Source organism: Hordeum vulgare, chromosome 2H (assembly GCF_904849725.1).
Source record: "Hordeum vulgare subsp. vulgare chromosome 2H, MorexV3_pseudomolecules_assembly, whole genome shotgun sequence".
Taxonomy (NCBI): domain Eukaryota; kingdom Viridiplantae; phylum Streptophyta; class Magnoliopsida; order Poales; family Poaceae; genus Hordeum; species Hordeum vulgare.
Genome location: NC_058519.1, coordinates 594,778,460 through 594,805,794, shown reverse-complemented (window position 1 = coordinate 594,805,794; position 27,335 = coordinate 594,778,460). Strand labels below are relative to the sequence as shown.

The 27,335-nt window shown below is 42.9% G+C and overlaps 1 protein-coding gene across 1 annotated transcript; it reads right to left on the bottom strand.

Annotated features, from left to right (window-relative positions):
• On the bottom strand, positions 1-27,335 carry LOC123427553 (serine carboxypeptidase-like 3). The gene is made up of 13 exons (XM_045111632.1): positions 27,117-27,335; positions 26,848-26,993; positions 26,660-26,736; positions 26,437-26,559; positions 26,247-26,349; positions 7,299-7,336; positions 1,892-1,993; positions 1,701-1,784; positions 1,403-1,588; positions 1,111-1,304; positions 889-1,002; positions 759-804; positions 1-661 (listed from the first exon to the last, which is right to left on the bottom strand). Exons 1-13 carry the CDS (start codon positions 27,260-27,262, stop codon positions 578-580), a joined length of 1,443 nt encoding a protein of 480 aa, XP_044967567.1. The 5' UTR covers positions 27,263-27,335; the 3' UTR covers positions 1-577.

The window sequence follows — 27,335 nt, the reverse complement described above, 5'->3', positions numbered from 1 at the left end:
AATGCAAATTTGTGTGTTCTACGTGATCAGTCATCCAAATAGCGTTCAATTTGTATCCGCACACAAATGTTGCCAATATTTTTGGTCACTCGTTGGATGATATTCCAAATAGGTGCACAATGCTAATTAGGGTGAGAGTGTATGCCTTAATTTGGACGATGTGGATATGTAGAAATGATTTGGTTTTTTAGGGGGGAAATTTCCTTTCCTTACCATACAATTTTTTGTTGTACACGTTTTCTACGTTTGTGGTCCACACTACAGTGAATAAAATATCAACCACTATTCAAGATGGTGTGAATGCGGTTGGAACGGACGGCGAGGTTTTTTTGACCATATATGGATGGCCACATAATCTCCGGGATTAGTTCACCACCTCCTTTGATATAGGCATAGTGTCGATCTTATATGACTCTAATGTTGTCTATATGTTGTGGTATTTTTTATCATTTTGTTAGTATTTGGCTGCGTATCTTAGTCATGCAAAGGCTAAATATTTCTTATTATGATGTGTACCTTCTTAATGCTACATTTTAAGTTTATAATAAATACGCCCTTTATCGCAAAAATAGGTAGACTAGAGTGGCTGGTCCAGCATCCAACGGCTGAACATGGCGTAGCACCTCTCGGGCTCGTACTGAGGCGCCGTGTGCCCGGCTCCCTGCAAAACCAACCCGCAACAACAGCTCAAAACTACCAACCCACCAATAACCACGCGCGCCACACACACACACACACACACACACAAAATATATTACCTTTACTGTCGCGAATGTCATGTTGTTGGAGTAGCTTATGGTGAATCTGCAAACCAAGGGAAGAGAAAGCAGAGGAAGCACTATTAGCGAGTGAAGAAAAACAAGAGCATGCTATGCAATGACGACGAACCCGGCAGACTGGCCGTCGAGATGCCAGGCTCTCCAGTCGTCGACGACGGGGAAGCCGAGCGCCCTCACCCACGCCTGCGTCCCCTGGTGCGGCACAACCGCATCGTGGTCGCCGCTGCCAACACCAATGCAAACCCCATTCAGGTTATGTCTTTCAGCTGACGGAGCCATGATGAATCTCTACCAGTCTACCACGAGATGGCATCCGACTTTCACTTGTTACCTGTAGACCAGCGCACGGTAACCATTGGCGGTGACGTTCCGGTGGTACCTGATGCTGCTCCCGGTGTCCACGGCGTACGGAAGGTCGCCGCTGTGGCACCTCACCCACTCGTCCACTGTGCCGTCCTTGATCCCCAGGGCGTCTCGGGTGAGCGCGTCGTTTGCCCAGAAATACGACAGGTAAGCCGTGTAGCTCTGCATCCATCCATGGCGTGTGTAACATTAGGAGGTTGACGTAAGCAACGGGAGCGCATGCAATGGTAGAGGTCTATGTGCGTGATATGCCGACTTACATAACAGCCAAGTGGTACACGAGGTGGCGGATGTTTCACCCGTTTCCCCGTCACGATCACTGCTTCTTCCTCGTTTAGGATCTTCCGACTGGCACTGGCTGACATGCCCGTCTCCGTACCTGCTCCAGCGGATGCAAGATAGCAATTGTCCAGCAAGATTTGGGCGGTCATAACTTCTGATCGGAGCTGCAATTTGAGTTTCATAGTGCAGCATATAAGATATAACCTTGTGTCAAGTAATAACTGGGAGTTGGCACACGGCTTGAATGTGTTTGTAGGATATCTCGTTCTTACATACATTATAGTAAGTGCTAAGAGCTTGGGCACACGGTGTATTTGTAGGATTCCTGTAGTCTTCTCCCTGGCAATGCTCCAATATCGTCTAGAGGAACAAGAGAAAGAGAGACAGACATAGAGAGAGTAGCATGCATATCACTCGGAGTGCAGAATTTCTGTGTGCATCATAACGGACAAGATGGGTTCAGTTACCTCATATAATTGATCTGGTATTATACCAACTCCATGAGCATATGACACACTAGAGCTTACATCAATGATTTCACCCGTCACCGGATTGCCTACCAGATAGCCCTGGGAGAGCGAGGAAACTTGCATAAGTATGTCACTCTCTCCGGGTTTTCTCTATTTCACATGGTAGCTTTATTTTTAGTCAAATTTATGAAGTTTGATAAAATTATAATGTAAAATATCTTTCATTTTGAATCTAATGACACTAATTTGATATTACGAGTGTTAATATTTTTTTTCTAAACTATCACATATGCCCATGCGTTACAACGCACGGAGGGGGGAGATTATTTTTGTGAGAAGCAACAGGAGGGATAATTGATGTGACCATCAAAAACAGCCTCCATGGCATGGAGCTGCAGTCTTCTCTCGGACCATGTTTGCCCTTTAAGATCTTGATAATGATGGGGTTGATCGGTGTGGCGGCGACCACCTGACTCGTGTCTTTTTTTTCCTCCGGATCCATCTCCATCCCAGGGTTGTGGCTACCTCCTCATTCGGTGGTTGTCCGGCGACCGGCGACCTTCGAGGCATGGTTGCTTCGACCAATTTCTCATACAACAGTGTGATCGTATGGATTACTAACTATAGCGTATAAATCCCATTTCATTAGCATAATCAACACATAACAAGGCATGAATGCCCCTTCTTTATCACGTTTTATCCCGGCTACCCACTGGCAGGCACCGAAACGGCATCTATTATAAGGCACGAATAAAAATTCAAAACAATGCGCTTTTCAAAATCAGACTGACGACCTCAAAGACCTGACCACGTGTTGCTGGCCATTTGAACAAACGCGTCCTACTAATTCATGACCAACATGAATATTTAAGAACATACTATAGTGTATGATCCTGAACATTTTTTTCTCTTTATTGATTCTTTTTTTAAAAATTGAAATAATACTAATAATAATGAATATTCAAATATTTTGGGAAACTTCAATAATTTTGTAATCTTGAAATTTTCAAAAAATGTGAATAATTTTTTGAAAATTCTACATTTTTCAAAAACATGAAAAAATTCTAAATGATTTTGTATTTAATTTAAGAAATAGTTTTTCAAAATTTGGAAGTGTAATCGAAGCATTAACGTTTCTTGAATTTTTGAACAATTTATAAAAACGGGTTTTTGTATTAAGAAATAGTTTATGAAAATTTGGAAGTGTAATAGAAGCATTAACGTTTTCTTGAATTTTTGAACAATTAATAAAAACGGGAACATGTTTTAAACATTCAGAACAATTTCAGGAAATATTTTTAAATGTCAAAATTATTTTGATTTCCTTAATATTACACCAAAATAAGAAAAAAAATATTTGGAAACAAACGAATGCCATTTCCAAATTCTCCTTTTTTCAAAATACAAATATTTTTCAAAGATGGTAACTTTTTTTAAATTTTGAAAAAATCATGAACCAGACAAAAATTAGAAGTTCCAAACATTTTTCAAAACAGGAAGAAAATTTATGAATTCCAAATATTTTACGAAAACTTGAACAAAAAAATCTGAAGTGTTTTCTAAAGTATTGAATATAAAATACAAAGTAAAAATATATTTGAAGGAAAAAATGGGAAAGAAAAAGATAAAGAACATAAAAAATAGAAGAAAAACACAGAAAAAATGAAATGGCATGTCTTGTCTTGGGCGCCTGTGCAATGCCCTGACATATAACTCATCGTGCGGTTAATAGGGTTATCCCAGTTGCGTTCCGAGGAAAATAATTGGGTTGGCTTCACTGGGCCACAGCGCGCGGGCCACATATAAACTTCTGGACAAAACATTTTCCTTTTGTCGCAGATGGACATATAGAAATTTAGTATCACCTTGGACTTTTTTTTTCTTCCTTTTGATGGCCAATCTGGTTAAATTTTTAGCAGGATGACTTCAAACAAAATTAATATGTGATGAAAAATAGAATGAAAGGAGTATTAATGTATATACAAATGTGTTGTGTTCTACAATTTCTTTAATATTACTTTTTTTACAAAAACTAGAAACCACCTCCCTGTTTTAGCCTCATGCATAGGAGTTCAAATCAATGAGTCTCACGTCAATCCGATTTCAAAGCTCTCTAGCTGACACTGTGAATTGAATAATGTTGATCATCGACAATAGTTTGTTCTACCCCGGTTCTTCTGAAATAATATGTCTAGGAGGATGGCAGAATTTAGATGAGTAGATGGGTGCGATTAATTGAAAATAATCACCGAGGGCGATGTAGGCTTGTGCCCACCGGTGTAGATTGAACAACAATTTTCATTGTCCACATGCTTCAAGCTCATGTTCACCTAAATGAATTCTCCTTATCGATGTGGTCTTGATGGCGGAAGGGTTCAGCAAGGGGAGCTACAATGCAGCGGGGATGATCTGTTGCGAGCTTGCTTGTTCACTATACATGAGCAACCTATTTTTAGTTGTTCTCCACGGGACCGAAGAGTGTCTCTTAGTTTGCCACCTGAAGAAAGACATGCCTTCGTACCAAACCGGACGGAAAAGCGACTCTTCGTCCCCCACGTGAACGAAGAGGGACTCTTCGTCCATGACAAGAACGACTGGATGATAGAACTATTTTTTTCTAAAATGTCTATATAGTTTCCCAATTTTGTAATAAGATAATAATATTTAAAAAAGGACTATTAGCTTGAGCTAAACTTATGGTTGGTCTACAACACAACCATGCTCATTTAGAGCATGATCACATGAAGTCCTAGTATGTTCATCTACTTTTTCTGTTTCTTTTTACTTCGTATATAAATTTTTTCTTAAGTCAAACCTCATCAAGTTTGACCTATCGGCTCCTTTTAGGGCATAAAAGAGTGTTTCTCTCAGATTCTTTCACAAAATCAAAATGGTAAAACAATCATTTCGGCTCGTGGGAAAAACTCATCGGACCCGCCCTCTTTGCATCGCTTTCTTCCACCTAAGTAGATTTTTTGCACACTTAAACTTTTTTTATTTTTGGATCATTATATTCACTTTGGGGTTTCAGACAATTGTTTCATGCCATGGTTGGTAGTTTAGTTTGTGTGGCATCCAGATCGTTCGCCCATACATGGTAAAGAATGCACCTGCGTTGGTTTGAAGCTATAAGCACTATATCGACATAGTTTCACCATCTTCAAAAACTTTGACGTCTCTTTCGCCACTACCATACATAAACGTTATTGATGACCACTCCCGGTTTCAGTCACTATATTCTCTAACCCCAACACTTTAGGTGTTGCCAGTGGTGGTGGTTCATGTTCATGTTTGTTGTTGTGTGTCTTCAGTGATCACTTTGGCATAACATTTTAGGGTACTGTCCTTTGGTTCTCATTTTCATAATAATTCGGTTGTTTGCGTCTTCATGTACCATCCAAGTTTTAACATTATGTTCTTGTGTACAATGGTTGTATTTCGTGTAAGCTTAATATTATAATATTGATATACCTCTTGTTATTGAAACAATATGATCCCCTACGACTTGGGGTCTCAAACTCAAGGGGTGGTGGTCCCAACCTCCTACTTTGGAGACTATATTTTCTGCCCATGCAAAAGAAAACATGACAATAGTACGTTGGAACCCTTATAACCAAAAGCATCTCGTTATATGCAAACTCCTAGCGATAGGTATATACTCCATGGAATATTTTGGAAAAATTTACCAATGCATGAAGGAGGGATGACCATGCATGCTTGACTAATACGTGTTCAAACATTTATTATGTTCTCTTTTATTAGAGTTCTACCAATGCAAAGTTGCTTAAATGAGGTGCTAAATGCATGAAAACATACTAACTAAACTCTCCAGTGCATAGGTTTAGCTTATTATAGCTAAGCTTTCTTTATTTAATTCTTTAGAGATCAAACTCCTCTATCCATAGGCGTTTTGCATTGGTCTACGCATTTGACATCATTTTTTCGTGAGGTCATTAAAGTGATCTATTTCCTTCTTGAGAGGCGATTTTCAATGATGGTTGTAGCTATGCACCCATGGTAGAAGCTATATACCCTTTAGCATACGTGCCTTTTTATATATGAGGTTTTGGGTGTTTTTGTTGTATAGAAATGATTTGGTCTCACTTTTCTTTGTATTTTTATTACCTTTTTATAGAATTTCCTTTTCGTTGTGTAGAAAGGGCTTTTTTCTCACTTCTCCGGTCTTTTTGCTTGCTTTTTTTTTGGCATAATTACATGTTTGCTTGTCTGGCTGGTCTATAGTCATGATATTTTTCATCATAGAGTTATTATTCATAGTTTAAAATAATTTATCAAAATAATTAGAAATAAAATATGGGATCATGCATAGCTACCATCATGGGTAGCAACTTATTTCTATTTTCCTCCTTAGTTACTTCGCTACGTCACTTTTCACGTATGTGACATGCTTAGCATATGTACACCATAAAGCATTGTAAAGACCTTTTGTAGTGAATTTTAAGATACTTAATAAACTTCAAAAGGAAAATACCAATGCAACCATTCAAAAAATAATGGTATCCCCCATAATGAGAAGGAAGACCTATCATCTCCTTTTGGGACATAAAAGAGTGTTACTTTCAGATTCTTTCACAAATTCAAAATGATAAAACAATCATTTCGGCTCCTAGGAAAAACTCATCGGAAGCGCCCTCTTTGCCTCGCTTTCTTCCACATAAATAAATATTTTGCACACTTAAACTTTTTTTATTTTTGGATCACTATAATCACTTGGGGGTTTAGTACAATTGTTTGATGCCATGGTTGGTAGTTTCATTTGTGTGGCATCCATTTGGTCCGCCCATACATGGTAAAGAATTCACCTGCGTTGGTTTGGAGATATAAGCAGTATATCATCATAGTTTCACCATCTTATCAAACTTTGACCGCTCTTTCGCCACTACCGTACATAAACATCATTGATGACCACTCCCGGTTTCTATCACTATCTTCTCTAACCCCAACACTTTAGGTGTTGCTAGTGGTGGTGGTTCATGTTGATGCTTGTTGTTGTGTGTCTTCGGTGATCACTTCAGCATAACATTTCAGGGTATTGTCCTTTGTTTTCTTTTCATAATAATTCGATTATTTGCGTCTTCATGTCCGGTCCAAGTTTTAACACTATGTTCTTGTGTACATTGGTTGTATTTTGTGTAAGCTTAATATTGTAATCTTGATATATACCGCTTGTTATTGAAAAAATATGAGCCCTATGACTTGGGGTCTCAAAATTATGGGCGGTGGTCCCAACCTCCTGCTTTGGAGACTATATTTTCTATCCATGCAAAAAAACATGAAAATAGTATGTTGGAACCATTATAACCAAAAGCATTTCGTTATATGCAAACTCCTAGTTATAGGTATATACTCCATGGAATATATTGGAAAAACTTATCGTGGTTACCTTGAGATTAAGGGTGGGGTTCCTTCCAGCGTCGATACCTGCAGACAATAAAGCATGGGTATATAGTCGAACTAGGTAAATATAAGCAATAATATATTTAAGAATCTACAATAATAAGCTATATTTTTATGGGTTGCAAGTTGCAACTGCATGGTTAAGCACCATCTCCTTGGAAAGATCTACTATGCCTTGGATACTCCATAGCTCAAAGGGATCCGTTTGAATGTGTTGGGCTGCGCGGGATGCTACCCTAGAAAACAAAAAATCTACCGCATGAACCACAAACATGATGTGGACATATATCATGGTTTTATCACTAGATGCGCAATCTTACTGCAGAAGAAGAGTCCGAGTAGCGCGTCAATGAGGTGAAGCCAAAGTACCTCCTCCTCCTTGTGTGGACCACAAGAACGATTTGTCAAAGCTATGCAAGCACGACACCTCTAAGCTATCCGTGTGTGCAGGGAGAAACATCAAAGAGGGCCTCAAGAGTCTTTGTCGATCTCGTACCCCGACAGGGCACTACTTGTTGTCCTAAAGGCAAGACACAGGTAGATAAATATTCAAAGCTTCGTGAATGACCGAGACCTCGACGCGCTACCGAAGGATGATGCAATCATTTTTTGCCCCAACCCAGAAGTGGAAAGGTCCATGAACACATTCAAGGGATACTAACGGTATTAGGACCATGTTGTACCTCAATCCACGGGACTTCAACGCACCACACTGGCCCAAGGCCCCCTAGGCCGCTACAAACACCGACCATTAGCCCGACATGTGAGGACTCTAGAAGGAAGGAGCCGACATCCTACATACAATATAAGAAGAACGACTAGCCATGCAAAGACCAATGACGATGGAGCTACAATGTGCAATGGACTAATGGCACAGCGGCAGCTATCTGTTGGGATGACATTAGAGCTTACTTAGGCTCGTCTTCCAAAGTGTATGTTGTCACTAGTGAAAAGGATCGAGATGGACGTAGAGGGGGGGTGAATAGGTACAATTCCAAATTTTAATAATTACTTAGCAATTTTAGGCAAAAGTGCGGAATATGAGTGTAGGCCTAATAATTGCTATGACAAGGAGTAAGCTATTTAGAGTGAAGTAAGACAAACGGTAAACAATAATCAAATACAAGTACGTAATAAGGATTAACACAAGTAGAGAGTTAGGGTTAGGAATAACCGAAACTCCAAGAGAGACAAGGATGTATCCCGATGTTCACTTTCTTGGAGGGAAGCTACGTCACCGTTAGAGGGGCGGATGTTACCACGAAGGCACACCAACGCCACGAAGGCTCACCCTATTCTCCCTTTGAGATAACTCCACGAAGGCGTTTCTCAACCACTACTAGTAAGCCTTGAGGTGGCTTCCAAACCTTCACAAACTTTCCGGGGGAAATCACAATGGTTTGATTCCTCTCCGAAGACTCCTACCGCCTAGGAGTCTCCAACCTCCAAGAGTAACAAGATCACGGGGATTGCTCAAAACTTTCTCAAATCACAAATCACTTTGGTGGGAAGGAGGAGAGGGAGACGATCTATCTTTTGATTGGAACAACACTCAAAGGGACTCACAAATGCTCTTGGGATCTAAGATTTGGTGTAGACAAGAGTGAGTGAGAAGAAAGGTGGTCTTGGATGTATTCTAGCTGTGTTGAACACCCACTCACGAAGTGGGTGAGGGGTATATATAGTGGGGAGTGTAAAACAGCCGTTGGGGACACTTTAAGTCACACAGGGTCCGGACGTCCGGCAGTTCTCGGAAGTCCGCGCGTCCGCAAGGGGTCGGACGTCCGACAGGGGTCGATCGTCCGAGGGGTGTAGCTATGACTGGAAACACTATGAATTTGAACAGCGACCGGACGTCCGAAGAAGGCCGGAAATCCGAGTTATTCGACTCAACTTCTTCTGGTGGGAGGTTTAGGATTTCCGAACGAGGACGGACGTCCGGCCCTCGGACGTCCGGAGGGAGCCGGCAATCCGAGTTATAGAGCTCATGTTCTTCTGGTGTAGGGCTCCGAATTTCCGAAGCTGGTCGGACGTCCGGCCCTCGGATGTCCGGAGGGAGCCGGAATTCCGAGTTATATGACTCAAATACTTCTGGTGGAGGGCTCCGGATTTCCGAAGCCTGCCGGTCGTCCGGCCCTCGGACGTCCGGAGGGAGCCGGAAGTCCGAGGCAATAGACCTGTTTTGAGATAGGAACAGAGTAGAGAATATGTGGTATTGGGTAGGATAGTGAAGATGTGGTATGAGTAGGTTCATCGCAAAACCTGTGATCCCCTCTTAATAGTGCGGGATCCCTATACTCAATAATAGTAAACTCAAAAGGATAGTCTACATCATCTTTTCTCAATCCCGATCCTTCTCGAAATATAAATCCCGATCTTCTCAGACCACCTTTGGCACATAATTCTCAATCTACTAAAGTACTTGCCATCCTGAGATACACTCAACAAATAGGATTAGTTTCCTATGTATGTGTTGTCATTAACACCAAAAGTCGATTAGGGGCATAGCATGCACTTTCAATCTCCCCCTTTTTGGTAGTTGATGACAACATATACATGGGTTTCAAAAAGATTTAACATACATTATAGCCTAGGAGATATTTAGTACGGAGCTCCCCCTTAGTATGTGCATGATAAAATATCGGAGCTCCCCTTTAATGTGTTTATCGAACATATAATGGATCAACATGTAAAGATAATAGATCATCATAGAAAGACAATAGATCATCATAGAAGTAGTGGAGCAAAACATAATAATCTATGATGATATCATAGCAATCCATAGCAATCACAATCATTCATAAGTAGCCATACATGAGTTTATCCATTACATTAAATCTCCAAAGACTAAAAACTACGATACATTACTCCCCCTTTGGCACCAAGTACCAAAAAGGGAGGCACCAACAGCACCAACCACGCTCAGAGCTCATCAGCATCATCAGCAGCATCATCACCATCGTCAGGCAAGCCACTGCCACCAGCCTCGTCAAGGAAATCAGCCCACTCAGGACCAGATGGGAAGCCAAAGTCAGTAGGAGGAGCACCAGGAGGGGCCTCATCATCACTCACATCAAGAGCGCCCGAGGCTCTCAGACGAGCCTTGAGGGCATTCTTGGAGGAGACTAAGCGAGAAACCACATCATGGGTTTGACCACACTGGAAAGAGAAGGCCTTCATCATAGCAGAATGTGCCTTGCCAAGGAATTTGGCAGTGCGACCGAGAGGAGCGGAGCTAGATGAGGGGGTGGCTGACCGGGCAGCAGTGCGGCGAGTGGATGTGGAGGATGGGGCTTTCTTGGGAGCATAGTTATCCGCCATGTGAGTGGGAATGACCCACTTGCGATGTGTGTGAGTGACAGCTACAGAGAAATCAGCAACATGATTAATAAGAGCCTGGATGAAGGGGCATGAGGAAAGGCTCGCTTGTACTGAAAGCTAGCAAGCCGAATCTCATGCCATAGAAAATGAGGCACATTAATTTTGCTCTTGGGGTGCTCGTACAAGTGAGACATAATGTCAATACAATAGCTACTGCAAGAGCCCTTATCACCCATCTTGGGATAGATGGTGCGGATGAGACACTGAAAAATGATGAAGTAAGGTGAGCGCCAGATGGATACCTGGTTAAGGTCCTTCATGCGTTCATCCGCATCAAGCTCACTTAGTGGTTTGAGAAGATACTCACATGCCTCAATGGACTTAGGCGCATGGTTAGGATCATCCCTATGTATTTTGAAGCCGGAGTTGAGGAAACCAAGTGCGGCAACAAAAGTATCATAAGAAGCTGTGAAGCGAACATCAGAGGTGATCCAGCTAACAGTGTGGTTTGGAGCAAAGAAGCATGTGGCATAGAACTGGTGAATGGCAGCAGCATTAAAGTCGCGATGAAAGGCAAACGGGGCGGCAAGCCCCGATGCCTCAATAAGCTCAATGGCACCCGGGTATTTCGCCGGGTGCATGCGAATATGCTCAAGATCTATATAGAGATGAACAGATAAACCCTTAGGAACTATGACTGTAGTAAAAATGTCCGCCTGGACGTGTATGCGGAAACGTGAGTCCGTAGAGTCACGTACGACAGTGTATTGATCAATGTCGCGGCGGAAAGTGAGGTATGACGACTTGGCAAGTGTGGTGAAGTTCGTGATTGCACGACCTAAGGTAGCAGGGGGTTCTAGTGAGATGCGACGAGCTTCACCTGCGGGCTGAGCAGGAGGAGGTGGTGGCATGTAGGACGCCCTGCGAGTCCCGGGCTTTGGCTTGGACCTCCGATCGGCGGACTGGTCAGCAAGGTCCTTGGCGGCAAGCTCATCCTCGAAGTCGGAGTCATCACCATCACACGACGAGGGGAGCTGTGAAGGCGGAGAACACCGGGCAGTCCGTTTGAAGGGACGCCGTGGCCCGTCGGAGTCCGACCCCGTGCTAGTAGGGGCGCGAGAGGATGACCCAGCAACGTTCTTCGTGCGGCGTGCTTGGTCTTGGGCATGGTGCACAATAACCTATACGAATGAAACCCCAAATGAGGAATGAACATGGTCAAACCATAGGAACGAACATGGAGACTTGGGAGAGAGGGAACCAAACGCGAGGGGAAACAGAGGAGATACCTATAGACGGATCCCGCGGAAGAAGAAGAGGAAGGAGAGAAGGATCCGCAGAGGAGATCGGGCAGATCTCGGGAAGGGCGGCGCTGGCGAGTGCTCCTGGAGCTGGCGGCGGCGGCGGTAGGGGAAAAAGGGGGCGCATGAGGGCTAGGGAAAAGCCCAGCCCCGCGCCCAGCTATTTATATACCCCGAAGCGTCGGACGTCCGACAGGCGTCGGACGTCCGGAGAGGATTGTGCCATCGGACGACCGACACTGGTCGGATGACCGGAATGAGATTTGCCGCCGGACGTCCGAGACACGTCGGACGACCGAGAGAGAGGAGGAGGCAGAGGCTGGTTCTGAAATTTTTGCTGATGAGATGATGATTTTTCATGGTTTCTCACAAAAAGTACGAACATAGTTGCCTACAAGCATTACATATACTACTTGTGGACAGAAATTGATTTATGCGTACTTTGTAAGCTCAAAAATAGAAAATTAAGACTCACTCCCCCTAAATGCATGCCCACATCAAGACACAAACATAATGTGAGTGTGTGTATGTGTGCAAGGTTTTAAGTTATGTTGTCAAGCTCCAAGATACCAAGTTCACGCCTAAGTTGACAGAACCTAGCTACGCTAAGTGGCTTGGTGAAAATGTCGGCTAGCTGCATGTGGTTACCCACATGGGTAATATCAATGTCACCCTTTTGCACATGGTCTCTCAAGAAATGATACCTAATATCAATATGTTTTGTGCGAGGGTGATCAATGGGGTTCTCAGAGATCTTTATGGCACTTTCATTATCATAGAGAAGAGGAACGTGTCGATACGTGATACAATAATCCTTTAGTGTTTGCCTCATCCATAGCAGTTGGGTTGCACAGCTTGCGGCTGCAATATATTCGGCCTCGGCCGTGGAGAGAGAAACACAGTTCTGCTTTTTCGAGGACCAACTTACCAAGGAGCATCCAAGAAACTGACATGCACCGGAAGTGGATTTCCGTCCCACTTTGTCACCGGCCCAATCCGCATCGAAGTACCCAATAAGATCGAACTTTGCATCCTTAGGGTACCATAAGCCTAACTTTGGGGTGTGAACAAGGTATCTAAGAATATGCTTAACCGCCGTATGATGGCTTTCCTTAGGGGAAGCTTGAAATCTAGAACATATGCCTACACTTAACATGATGTCCGATCTAGATGCGCAAAGATAAAGTAGCGAACCAATCATGGAGCGGTACGTAGATGGGTCAAAAGGAATACCATTGGTGTCTTCATTTAGAACTACGTCTGTGGCCATGGGTGTCTTCATAAGTTTAGCATTTGTCATATCAAATTTTTCAATAATTTCCTTGAGATACTTAGTTTCAGACAAGAAAATCCGTTCTTGAAATTGTTGTATTTGAAACCCAAGAAAGAACTTCAAGTCCGTGTTGAGTGACATCTCAAAGGTCTTGGTCATGGAGGTCGCAAACTTCTTGCATAAATGGATGTTAGGAGAACCAAAAATGATGTCATCTACATAGATTTGGCATAAGATCAAATCACCATTTTCCCTCTTAGTAAAAAGAGTGGGATCGATCACCCCCACCACAAAGCCATCATCGAGTAGGAACTTCGTAAGATGATCGTACCAAGCACGGGGTGCTTGTTTGAGGCCATACAGAGCCTTGTGAAGTTTGTATACATGGTCTTTGTGGTGAGGGTCAACAAACCCAGGTGGTTGTGATACATATACCTCTTCTTGTAGAGGACCGTTAACAAAAGCACTTTTCACATCCATTTGATGCAAAGTAAAACCATTGAAAGCAGCATAGGCCAATAAAATGCGAATGGACTCAAGACGAGCAACAGGGGCGAAAGTTTCACCAAAGTCCAAACCTTCAACTTGGGAGTACCCCTGTGCTACTAACCTTGCCTTGTTGCGTAGGACAGTCCCATTCTCATCTTCCTTGTTCTTGAAAATCCATTTAGTTCCAATGACATTATGTTCCTCAGTTGGTCATTCTACCAATGACCATACTTCGTTGCGTGTAAAACTATTTAACTCCTCTTGCATAGCAAGGAGCCAGTCATTGTCACACAACGCATCATGAACCCTGTGCGGCACGGTACTAGAGACAAACAAAAAGTGAGCACAAAAGTTTGTTAATTGTTTACGAGTCACTCTACCTTCCGACACGCCGGTGAGGATTTGATCAATATCAACACGATCGGCCACACGTGGCATGATGGAGGTCAGGGTTTCACGAGGTTCGACTTCGTTTCCATCATCAACGTCCTCAACATATGGATCATTTATGTGCGGAGGAAGATATTCCTCTTCGCATTGCAGCTGTTGAGGTTCATCATCAAACATACCCATACTTTGGTCTAGCTCTTGAAGATCAACTTGTTCTTGAGTGTGATCAGGGTGAGAGACATGTTCTCCCACTTGATCCTCAACAACTGGCATGATGTGTGTGCTAGTATCTTGTGGAGGTACGGGCAGTGAACTGTCTTGAGGATGAGAAATACTCTCATCATCTTCATCATCATCATGGGGTCTTTGTTCCATGGGAAGAAGTGCACCTACACCCATGTTTAAGATATCTTGTGGGGAGTCTTCTTCACCTGCATCATTTAGATCAACTTGCTCCCCATGGGAGCGGTTAAATTCATCAAACGTCACGTCACAGGTTTCTATAACACATCCAGTGGATTTGTGGTAGACTCTGTAGGCGTGAGAGTTTGACCCATAGCCAACAAAAATCCCTTCAGTTGTTTTGGATTGAAATTTTCCAAACCGTTCCCATTTGTTGAGGATGAAACACTTGCATCCAAACACACGAAAGTACTTAACATTGGGCTTGTTCCCAGTTAGGAGCTCATATGGAGTCTTCTCCAATATTGATCGAAGGAAGAGCCGGTTTGATGCATGGCATGCTGTGTTGACGGCCTCGGCCCAAAAACTATGTGGTGACTTGTATTCGTCTAACATGGACCTTGCCATTTCCACAAGTGTACGGTTCTTCCTCTCTGCCACACCATTTTGCTGAGGGGTGTAAGGTGCGGAGTACTGATGTTCAATTCCCTCATCACTAAGAAATTCTTCTAGGGTGTAGTTCTTGAACTCAGAGCCATTATCACTTCTTACTGCCTTGATGTCCTTGTCAAACTTCCGCTGGGCTTGTTTGGCAAAATCAATGAAGGTGATCTTCGTCTCGTCCTTAGACTTGAGAAAGAATACCCATGTATATCTTGAGTAATCATCAACAATGACTAGGCCATACTTTTTCCCTCCAAGACTTGCCCATGAAGGAGGCCCAAACAGATCCACATGAAGGAGCTCTAACGGCCTCGAAGTGGATACAATGTTCTTGGGTGGATGTTTTGATTGATGTTGTTTTCCAGCTATGCATGCACTGCACACACGATCTTTCTTAAAAGATACATTTGTTAGTCCAAGGATGTGATTGCCGTTTAAGAGATTTTGAAGATTTTTCATGCCAACATGGGCGAGCCGGCGATGCCACAGCCATCCCATGTCGGCCTTGGCCATTAGACAAGTTGTATGGAAGGTGCTCTCTTTCAAGAAATCAACCGTGTAAAGGTTGCCATCCAACTCTCCAACAAAGGCCACTTAGAGAGTGTCTCTCTTAAAGACTTTCACATCCGTTAGTCCAAATAATGTGTCATGACCGACGGAAGCCAATTGGCGAACTGAAAGTAAATGATATTGAAGAGATTGGACAAGCATGACATTGCAATAGACATGTCATTAGTGATTGCCACCTTGCCCAACCCAATTACCTGCCCTTTCGACCCTCCACCAAATACAATGCTCATGTATGGTCGAATGGCTTGCATAAAGTCATAGAGCAAGTTACTATCTCTGGTCATATGATTGGTGCATCCACTGTCGATCACCCATTTGGCTCCTCCGGAGAAAACAGCTTGTAACGAATTAAGACTTGGTTTGAGGTACCCATTTCATCATGGGGCCTTTCACATTAGTTACAAGAGTCTTAGGGACCCAAATAGCATAGAATCGGGATGCATTACGGGGGCCAACGAATTTAGCATAAACCTCTCCTTTCTTTGATTTGTGTAGTACATAGGATGGAGGCATGAATTCGGTTGTCTTGTTGTGAGTAGGCGAGCCCCTAGTGGCCGACCCACTCACAACCTTACCTTTCTCCTTGTGTCCCTCTCGTACAAATATTTCTTTAAGTGGAGTGGTACACTTGAGAGGAGATGCACTTTTCTTGGCGGTGCTTGGGTTGAACCCAAGCCCTTCCTTGGCAAGACCTCCATTGTGTCGACTTAAGATCTCATTGAGAGTCTTTTGTCCTTGTGCACATGTCATGAGACCTCTGTCTAGCTGTGCCTTTAGCGAACAGTTTTCCTCAAGGATAGATGTCAGTTCACTACTAGAGTTAGTAGTGCACGTATCAACATTAATAATAGGTGAGGAGAAGGCCTTAGCTAAAATGTCAAGATAAGTAACCTTGAGTGCCTCAAAGCTCTTTGTAAGAACAGCGAGTTTCTCTTCCTTGTCTTTGAGAGACAAGGATAGACGCTCACAGTCCTTAGAAAGGGAAGCATGAGAGTTTCCTAGTCGGTTTTTATCATTTAGTAACTCTTTGCACACAGATTCAGCCTTTTTCAAGGAGGCAAGATCATTAGCATGTTTATCAAGGTTCTCACCTACTTTTGAGCATAATGCATCATTTTGTGCTTCCTCATACAGGACTTTCTGCTCAAGGATCTCATTTCTTTCCTTCTCCTCGGTGACGAGGGTTTCGAGTTCCTTGATGGTATTAGTGTGCTTACTCACCATTTCCATAAGTATGCGAAACATACTGAGCTTCTTTCCTTTAAGAGAGAACATAAATTTGTTTATTTTAGCAAACATGGGATGATCTAAATCATTATCCTCATAGTGATCTTCCGCATCAAGATACTCATCAGATGGGGTAGAAGCTAGACTGAAAGAGTTTAACCGTGGAGTTACCTTAACCTTATCATGGGAGCTTTGGTCTTCCTCATCTCCCATGGCAGTCTTTGCCATCAAACACTTGTGAGTGTTTCCCTTGTAGTCCTTCATATAGTTGTAGTGAACAACATCACCACTTTTGTTGACTAGCCTCAAGGTGTTTTGTGTATCCTGAGCTACTCCGGCAACCCCACCAACATCTTCTGGATCTGATTCTTCTTGTGCAACCATTTCTCTTCCATCTGTCCTCTTGAGCTTGGAGTTCATAGGGTTTGGCAACTTATTCTTTACAAAGGTCTTTGGAAACCTTGGTTTGTCTTCTCTCTTCTCATAAGGGCAGTCATTGGAGAAGTGGTTGGTTTCCTCACAGTTGTAGCATTTCCTTACCTTCTTCTTTGGGAATCTTCCCTTGAATTTTCCTGCACTGAACTTCTTTACAAAGAGAGCAATGTCCTCATAAGATGGGCTTTCATCAGAGTCAACATCATCACCATCTTCGCAGTCATCATCACCCTCTTCTTCTTCACTTTCTTCTTCGTCACATTCATGCTTGGCTTTCAAAGCAAGATTGATCTTTGATGTTGAAGTGCCATGCATGGCAAGGTGCTTTGTTGCATTCGCCTTTGACTCTTCAAATAATTGGAAAGTGGATATGATGTCATCTGGAGTCATTTCTTTGAACCCATGGTGCTGCCTCATGTCCCATACCATTTGATGGTGATATGGAGCAAGAGCATGAAGTAACTTGTCCACGAGAAATCTCTTGGTCAGATTGAAACCATCTTGCGTCTTGTCACAGTCACATGACTCAATGTCTGCGGCGGGAGTCATGAGCCGTTCTAGTAGTTGCTTGGGAGATTCACCCTTTTCCATACAGAAATTCTGTAATTGCCCCTTGGAAATTTCATATTGAGCAAGCCGAAGAGTGGAGGTACCGGTCTTGGTCCTTATAATGCTATCCCACAGTTCCTTGGCACTTGTGATGTGAATGTAAGGTCTCCGTTGCTTGTCATTCATTCCTTTTCTTATGCACATGATCGCAGTGTCATTGAGATGCTTGTCATAAGTTTCTCTGGGAGTGAGGCACCTTGGATCTACAGGATTGTACCCATGCTCGAGGATGTCCAACATCTCATCATTGGCGTACCTAAGATGATCGTGCATACCAACTCTCCACAAAGCAAAATCGGAATTGTCATCAAGCAAGGGAGGTTTTCCTCCAGGATTGTACTTAGGTTTCTCAATTTTAGATCTAGCATAAAGCCATGGAACACTGGTTTGGTTCCTTTCCGGAGGTTGTTGGCCAAATGAAGTACCGTGCACATGTGGCCCTGAGGCCCTCGGGGACGTGGTTGTCCCCGTGGTTAGTGATGCCAGTCTCATTTGGACCATGGCCTCAAGAGAAGCATCATGCTCCTCCTTTTGCTTGGCAAGGGCCCGTTCCAGGTCCTCAGAGGTGAAAGACTTGACTTCCGTGGAAGTCCCGTCCCTCTGCACTGGAGCTACCGTAGCTGGAACCCCATCCATCTCGCTCTAGGGTGGTTAAGCCACAAGAATAGAGCACGAGGCTCTGATACCAATTGAAAAGGATCGAGATGGACCTAGAGGGGGGTGAATAGGTACAATTACAAATTTTAATAATTACTTAGCAATTTTAGGCAAAAGTGCGGAATATGAGTGTATGCCTAATAATTGCTATGACAAGGAGTAAGCTATTTAGAGTGAAGTAAGACAAGCGGTAAACAATAATCAAATACAAGTACTTAATAAGGATTAACACAAGTAGAGAGTTAGGGTTAGGAATAACCGAAACTCCAAGAGAGACAAGGATGTATCCCGATGTTCACTTCCTTGGAGGGAAGCTACATCACCGTTAGAGGGGCAGATGTTACAATGAAGGCACACCAACGCCATGAAGGCTCACCCTATTATCCCTTTGAGATAACTCCACGAAGGCGTTTTTCAACCACTAGTGGTAAGCCTTGAGGTGGCTTCCAAACCTTCACAAACATTCTGGGGGAAATCATAATGGTTTGATTCCTCTCCGAAGACTCCTACCGCCTAGGAGTTCCAACCTCCAAGAGTAACAAGATCACGGGGATTGCTCAAAACTTGCTCAAATCACAAATCACTTTGGTGGGAAGGAGGAGAGGGAGACGATCTATCTTTTGATTGGAACAACACTCAAAGGGACTCACAAATGCTCTTGGGATCTAAGATTTGGTGTAGACAAGAGTGAGTGAGAAGAAAGGTGTTCTTAGATGTATTCTAGCTGTGTTGAACACCCACTCACGAAGTGGGTGAGGGGTATATATAGTGGGGAGTGTAAAACAGCCGTTGGGGACACTTTAAGTCACACAGGGTCCGGACGTCCGACAGTTCTCGGAAGTCCGGGCGTCCGCAAGGGGTCGGACTTCCGACAGGGGTCGGTCGTCTGAGGGCTGTAGCTATGACTGGAAACACTGTGAATTTGAACAGCGACCGGACGTCCGGAGAAGGCCGGAAATCCGAGTTATTCGACTCAACTTCTTCTGGTGGGAGGTTCCGTATTTCCGAACGAGGACGGACGTCCGTCCCTCGGACGTCCGGAGGGAGCCGGCAATCCGAGTTATAGAGCTCACGTTCTTCTGCTGCAGGGCTTCGGATTTCCGAAGCTGGTCGGACGTCCGGCCCTCGGATGTCCGGAGGGAGCCGGAATTACGAGTTATATGACTCAAATACTTCTGGTGGAGGGCTCCGGATTTCCGAAGCCTGCCGGTCGTCCGGCCCTCGGACGTCCGGAGGGAGTCGGAAGTCCGAGGCAATAGACCTATTTTGAGATAGGAACAGAGTAGAGAATATGTGGTATTGGGTAGGATAGTGAAGATGTGGTATGAGCAAGTTCATCGCAAAACCTATGATCCCCTCTTAATAGTGTGGGATCCCTATACTCAATAATAGTAAACTCAAAAGGATAGTCTACATCATCTTTTCTCAATCCCGAGCCTTCTCGAAATATAAATCCCGATCTTCTCAGACCACCTTTGGCACATAATTCTCAATCTACTAAAGTACTTGCCATCCTGAGATACACTCAACAAATAGGATTAGTTTCCTATGTATGTGTTGTCATTAACACCAAAAGTTGATTAGGGGCATAGCATGCACTTTCAACTAGTGAGCCAACTTTGTTAGAAAATTATGCTTGCAGGGAAGCTCTATGCATGGCGTATGATCTAAATTTACGGAATATCTATGTTGCTTTTGATTGCCCCGGAGTGACTGGGGACATTCATCGAGGAATGAAGGGATCACATGGTGCAATTATCTTGGAAGTCAAGGGACACATGATGCAGTTTCGGTCATGAAGATTCATCCATGAGCGCCATAATCATAATTTGTGAAGCTCATAATCTCGCTAAATATGATTGTACTCTAGAAGTAGGTCGTCACATTTAGTTGGCTATTCCTTATGACCCAATTATTGTACCGATGAACATTACCAAATTTTAAATAAAGTTAGTGAGATTTCCAAAAGAAGATAAGTAGAATGGCGTATCATCAGGACTCTCTAACCAACTAGGACTTCGTAAGCCTAGACCTTGGCATCCTTTATATGGAAAGGTAGGGGTAGTTAATAGACACCTTACAATCACCCCCGTTATACCTATGATCCTTGATATCATCCATGTACTTTGTACACTCCATCGATTCAATACAAACACGAGGAGGAGTAGGGTTTACCTCCAACAAGATGGCCTAGACCTGGGTAATTCTGCCTCATGTTTCCCTTTGAGCTTTCCAGCAAATCGTGGAACCCTATTGAGGGGTGTGCAGGATTTTGAACCAAAGTATCACATCTAAGTGATCAGCTGAAATCATTTGAGTGGGTTCATGCCCCTTAAGCGTGTGACTCGTTGGAACCCATCGACACAAGTAGGATCATATCCTAGTCCATAGCTAGTAGTGGCTCCTAGCAGAACGAGACTAATTCCAAGTGTGAGCAAAGCCACATTAGCACACCTTGCAACATTCCTTTTGCCTCGGGATATATATTTCTGGGCACAAGGCTAGTAATTGTTACTATTGTCGATAGCTTTACCACTCTTCTCGAATCAATGATATAGACTTTTGAAATGGTTTAAAACTTAATCCATGTTGGGCCATGCTTTCCCCACATGTAGCCGACATACGTGTAACCCTAGATACTCTCGACTCCTATATAAGCTAAGGGGTTTAGACCATGGAGGATTAATCAATTTCATTGATACGGTATCGAGGTAGATCATCATGTCCTTTGTACCCCGCCACAATCAATATAATAAAAAATAGTATGTAGGGTTTTACCTCTTAGAGAGGGCCCTAACCTAGATAAATCATCGCCCCCTTGTCCTATTATCATCTAGACAAGATCATTATCTCGGGACCCCATACCCGAGATTTTCCGGTTTTAGCATTGACGTTGGTGGCCCATACAGGTCCCGCTATGTTGTCACAAAGGCTCGATGGCTCATCTTCGGATCAGCGATAATGTTGGTTGTGGTAAGATATTCATCATAGGGCATCTCTTCGCCTTTGGAAGCACTTTGCTTCACATCGACTCGACTGGTCACCTCGGCCAAGTCGAGAACCTCTTACCAGGCCAATCCTTCATGTTTGGGAATCTGGAGTATGCCACCGACTCCCATTGAGAGCTTGCATTTTGGAGTTGGGTGCCAGATCAAACCGAAGACCCCATCAACTCCACTGTATTAGCCCCAGTTTCGATCTCGGAGGAGGACTGTGGAACGCCTGGTAGCTCAGACCTGGCTTCAAGCTTGGATCTGAGCACTGTGCTGCCGGATTAAGTGTTAGGCCCATCAGAGGAAAGTACCAAAACTATGTCAAGAGATGGGTGAGGCCGACATAACGCTCCTAAATGATATGTTTGATCGGATTCAAAACCTTGGAATCTTAGACGATTGGAACTCATTCTACAACCGATATATGCAAACCTGGAGGAATACAAATTCAGGACATGACTCAGATGAACCTATTTCTGAACATGTAATCAAAGAAGTTGTGTTCTCACTTCCTTTGGTTAAAGCCCTCAGGTCGGATAGTTTCATTGGAGCATTCTTCAAATCGTGCTAGGACATCATCCAAGTTGATGTGGTAGAGTCCATCCTCCACATGTACAATCTTCACGGGAACTTTAAGAGCCTTGTCAACTCGGAAAATATCATCTTGTATTACTCTAAAAAAATTGATGTCGTGGGGGTGGGTGACTAAGAGCCAATCTATCTCACCATAGCTTGTCAAAGATAATCTGGAAGGAGGTGGCCAATCATTTGGCCTTCTCCATATTGTGATATCCAAGGCCCCTAATGTTTTTTGTTTAAAAGAGAGGCATCCACGATAATTTTCTTCATGTCTGTATCATTCATGGGATGCACACCTAAAATACTTTGTGCAGTTTTTTGAAGCAAGACATGTCCAAGGCTTCTGACTCTTTCAACTAGAGCTCCTTAATAGAGGTGCTCACTAGCATGGGGTTCGAGCAATGTTGGTGGGATTGGGTTTGCTTCCCCATTCTCTACTTACATCTTGCTCAATGGGATCCATGACTTATCTTTGAACACCATCACATCATTCACCAGGGAGACGAAATATCATCTATGCTCTTCTTCGTCACCATACATCCACTTTAGAAAATTCTGAGAGAGGCAACTAGCATTGGTATCCTCAAGAGGATATGTGCTCGCATAGCGCGATCTTACATATCTCTATTGGCTAATGATGTTGGCATCTTTACAAATCTAGACATTGAGGAAATAAGGGCGCTCTCTGGCATCTTGTCCTCCTAAGAACCTGGTTGGGGGCTTGTCTCTAACCTTGCCAAAACGGAAATCTTTCAATTTGGTGATAGACCACTGATCTTCGAGAAATCCTTGAGGTGTTCCCTACACACATTGCAACATTCCCTGACACCTAACTTGTCCTAAAACCCCATTACAAGTAGGTAAATAAGGTGGACTTCCATGCCCTAATCGACAAGGCTAGAGGGTTTTTACCCGGTTGGAAATGTGAGTTCTTGGCCTGATCTGCAGAGTTGTCCGCACAAAATCAGTCCTCATGACAATAACCACTTACTCATTCTTTTGCCAAATTGGGTGTGTGCCAAGTTAGAGAAGATTTCCAGGGGTTTCATTTGGCACCCCCAAGGACAATGAGCAACAAATGGTAGCCACTCTCTGGTCAAGTGAAAGGTACATTGTTGCCCAATGTCATGGAGGGCTTAATACTGCCGAATTGGAACAATTTAGTTGTGCTCTATGCGTGTGATAGTGTTGGTTCCAATATATTATCCCAAATTTCCGACCAACTATGGTTCTGCTCAAATCCCCCCTACAACAAGGCGGGTGCCTCTTTCGAGTATCAACTATGATAATCATGGGTGATTGTGCAAATACGACTTTGTGACATGACAACTATTCTATCAATGGAACCCTACCATTTTTTATTATGGCTGCCATCGGATCGGATGCAGATGGATATTGCTCATACCATATCATATTACATATTTATTATTGAATCCAAAGTTGTAAAAATATGGTATGTATGCGGATTTGAATACCAGCTTATGATGGATTATAACACGATATAGTAACAAAACATACACGATCGGAAATGATCATATACCACATGCATATACAGGAAATATACGCATGCTTTAAAATAAATTTTACATAAATAGTGAGCAAATATTAATAACTATACATTTTAAGCACACATAAAGCACTAGAAGGTACTAAAATAAGACAAACATACCACTAACAAGCATGTGTCTTGCCTCATAAACATTTCATTCATATATTGCTCAATAATTAAAACATTAACAATAAATTGGATATCCATGTTTAACCGGTTAGATTATTCTACTAGAAAAAGGATTATCCTATCACGTCGTATACTGGTAATACCATATCCTATATCTTATCCTATCAACCGGACTTGGATTCAACTTGAATTGTGTTTGGATGTGAAAAATCTCTTCCGATGACATATAAAACAGGATTCATAAACGTTTTCGGTCAAAAATTACCCTAACCACTTTCAGCCTTAGTTTTTACACTCCCAGTTGTACAATAACGCAGCTAGGAAGAATAGGATCGGGAAGAAGGAGCTCAGAAACAATAAGGGGATCAAGCCACTCCATGCTATCCACCCCACTCAGCTAATGGAATTTGTTGGCCTATGAACCGTGCATAATATGATCAATAACTCCATGAACATAGGGCACTATTTGCTAGGAGTGGGCTTTCAATGAGGATCCTCTTGATTGACATAAACCACTCAGTTTGTTGGATCCTTTAGTTGGTTCTAGTAAGGCGAGATTTGGAGGGGCCATGCTGAGCATAGGTGCCGACTATTTCTTGGCTTGTCTCCATGGCAAAATACTCATGGCAGATCTTCTTGCCATCAGGGGCTATCCACATGACATCACCAGTCAATTGTGTGTTGGTTTTCCTGAAATGGCAATTCATTTGTGCATGGAGCACCCCTTTGTCAACGCAGTGGGGAACCTTTCTAGCACCAAACCACCCCTTGGTAAGTGCTGGGGTATTCTCATGGCAGTACTAAAACAGAAGTGATGCTAACACAGTGGTCACCTTATCTACAATGTTGGGACATATGGAAGGAGCACAACAGTTGAATATGCATCCATAGACATCTCACATACATTGATCACGCATCCCTTGATTTTGAGGACATTTGGGAGGCCGCATAGGGAGTAGTAGGGGTAGGAATAGTAATGGTGTGTGTCCGACCATTGGCGGTGAGATGATGGGATCGTCGGCGGCATGGAATAACTTCTCCCCACATCTCCCTAGTTTTGATGGTACTCGTACCATCACGAAGCATGTAGAGGATGTTGTGGTCCTCGCAGAGTCGACGCTCGTGGATAGTGGAATTCCATCATCAACATGGACTTCTAGGCACCATACCATCTAGAATTCGTTCGGTGGGACGAAATCAACACTACTCAGATGTGGATTCCTAACATCTTCTCGGGGATATGAGGTTAGGATTTTTTGTCATGCATGCGTGCTGGCGAGTTCTCGTGTTAAAGAGCTTCAAATCAATTTAAGGGTTCCATGATGTGGGTTGCGACTCCAGGGCACATGTACGAAGACTTTATAATCATCTATCTTGCCACATAAAACATATGCCATCGGCCGAATCTTTTTGGTTTTTGGACTTTAAAATGTTTTATCTTTTAAATAAAAAATACAATTAAAAATCTGTCTTCACCATTAAATCCACCTCGACGAGATCTTCAAAACTAGATCTCATACTGATATTTTTGACGACTTTTTTAGACCAAAAGTTGTCATGATGTTTGCACTGAAGTTGCCATATTGTTTAGAATAAAATTGTCAAACCATGTTTAATCTAGTTTTTTCTTCTAGTTTTCAAGCTATCATTGTATTTCAACTACTTTTTCACGACAATTTTTATTAATTGACCATGTCAAATATTAGTAATTAACCATGACAAATTTAATTCATAGATCTTGGCAATTTTTAGTAATTAACCAGGACAAATTTAATTCATGGATCTTCGCAAGTTTTTGTAATTCATCATGGCATATTGAGTTTATAGATCATGGCAATTTTTCTATTTTGACCATGGCAATTCTAGTATTTTTAACATGGAAAAAAATTGTATGAACCATGGCAAATTTTAGTGCGTGTATTATGGCAAATTTAAGTAATTCATCATGTCAATTTTAGTTTATGGTTCATGGAAAATTTGAGCCATTGACCATGCATTTTTAAAGTAATTGGCGTCATATTTATTTTTACTTACGAACCATGTCAATATTATTTTATGGATCATGATAAATTTTAGTAATTCATCATGGAAAGTTTAGTTTTTAAATTCTTTTTTTATAACATGTCAAATTTTACTTTAAACATAAAAGAAAAAATACTTAAAATGTATCATGGCAATTTTACTGTAATCATGATGACAATTTATGTGCAATAGACATGACAATTTTTAACCTCAAAAAAGTCGTCGAAACATATCGATATGAGATCTAGTTTCGAAGATCTCTTCGCGACGGATAAAATATTAAAAATGGTTTTTCAATCATATTTTTTATTTAAAAGATAAAATATTTTAAAAACTGAAAAGACGAAAAATTCTTGATGATAGCATCAGTTTCCTCATGTGTGCATGCATGGAGTGACATGACCCAATATGTGATCACGAGGCGTGTGATCGGGTATTGCTTCCATTACATGTGTGATGGTATCAACGTCTTTTTTCCTATAGTAGTCCTAGACTATATATTAAAAAAATACTGCATGAATATTTAGATAGCGTCCATACATACCTTCCGAGATCTTTTGAGCGAGAAATGGTACAAGATGTCCAGCAAGGGAGTCTCCCCCGATGTAGAAAGGATTTGCGAGGAACTTGTGATGGTCAGTGAACCACTAGACGTTGTCGATCGCGTGGATTAAACTAATCAGTCCTCAATCCCTCACAGAAAACAAAACTAACTAGTACCTCAGTTGAAGTACCTTGATGAGGAGTTCATGTATCTGCAACGAGGTAGATACCTCCCCAACATGGTAGCCTTGGGGTCGTGCTGAAAAGGAAAATCCTGCACCAACCGGTGTATCGACGAAAAGGATGTTTGCCACCTGCAGATGCACACTATCAACACAGAAATGGACCTGTACAAGTACTTGTAAGATAGCCACTAGGTCTAACTAAGCTTATGATGAACAGAACAAGACCGACCTTGGTCCATGAGTAGGGATTGATTTTCAGACGCGGTACGGTGCCATTGTAAGGCTCTGGGACGAACTGGAATGGCCCTGCAGTTGCCGCCATGTCCACCACATGTATGGAATAATACACACGATAATGATGTCGGAGAGCAGCGATATGAGATTCGACGCTTGAGAATGCAAGCAAGCTAGACGTACCGATCTCCAAGGCGAGGCCGCTGAGCACGGAGCAACGGTCGCCGCCGGTGAGCCAGAGGAGGAAAGGAGCGTCCTCCGCGCCGGACTCAGACTCCACGAAGTAGTAGAACAGCTCTGTGCCTTTGTCCTCGTCCACCTCCACGTACCTTGTGATTGAGCAGCAGCAGCAGATTATATGTATAATATAACCTATCCGACGTAGTCGATCATGGAGATCGTACTTCCTACCGTATTGGTGCGCGGAAAAATAAGCAGCGAGGAATGCGTACCCGGTCTCGAGGTGGAAGGGGAGGCGACCCTGCAACCCGGGGAGGCTGGTCACCACCTTGGAACTGGACGCTGCGGCGGCGACGGCGAACTGTCTTGCGGTGACCGCGATCGAGAGGAAGAAGCAGAGCAGCAGCCGCCCGTCCATTCTACTTTAGGATATTTTGGTTCTTCTCTGCAAGAGGCTGGTACAGATAGATGATGACAGGGCATCAATAATG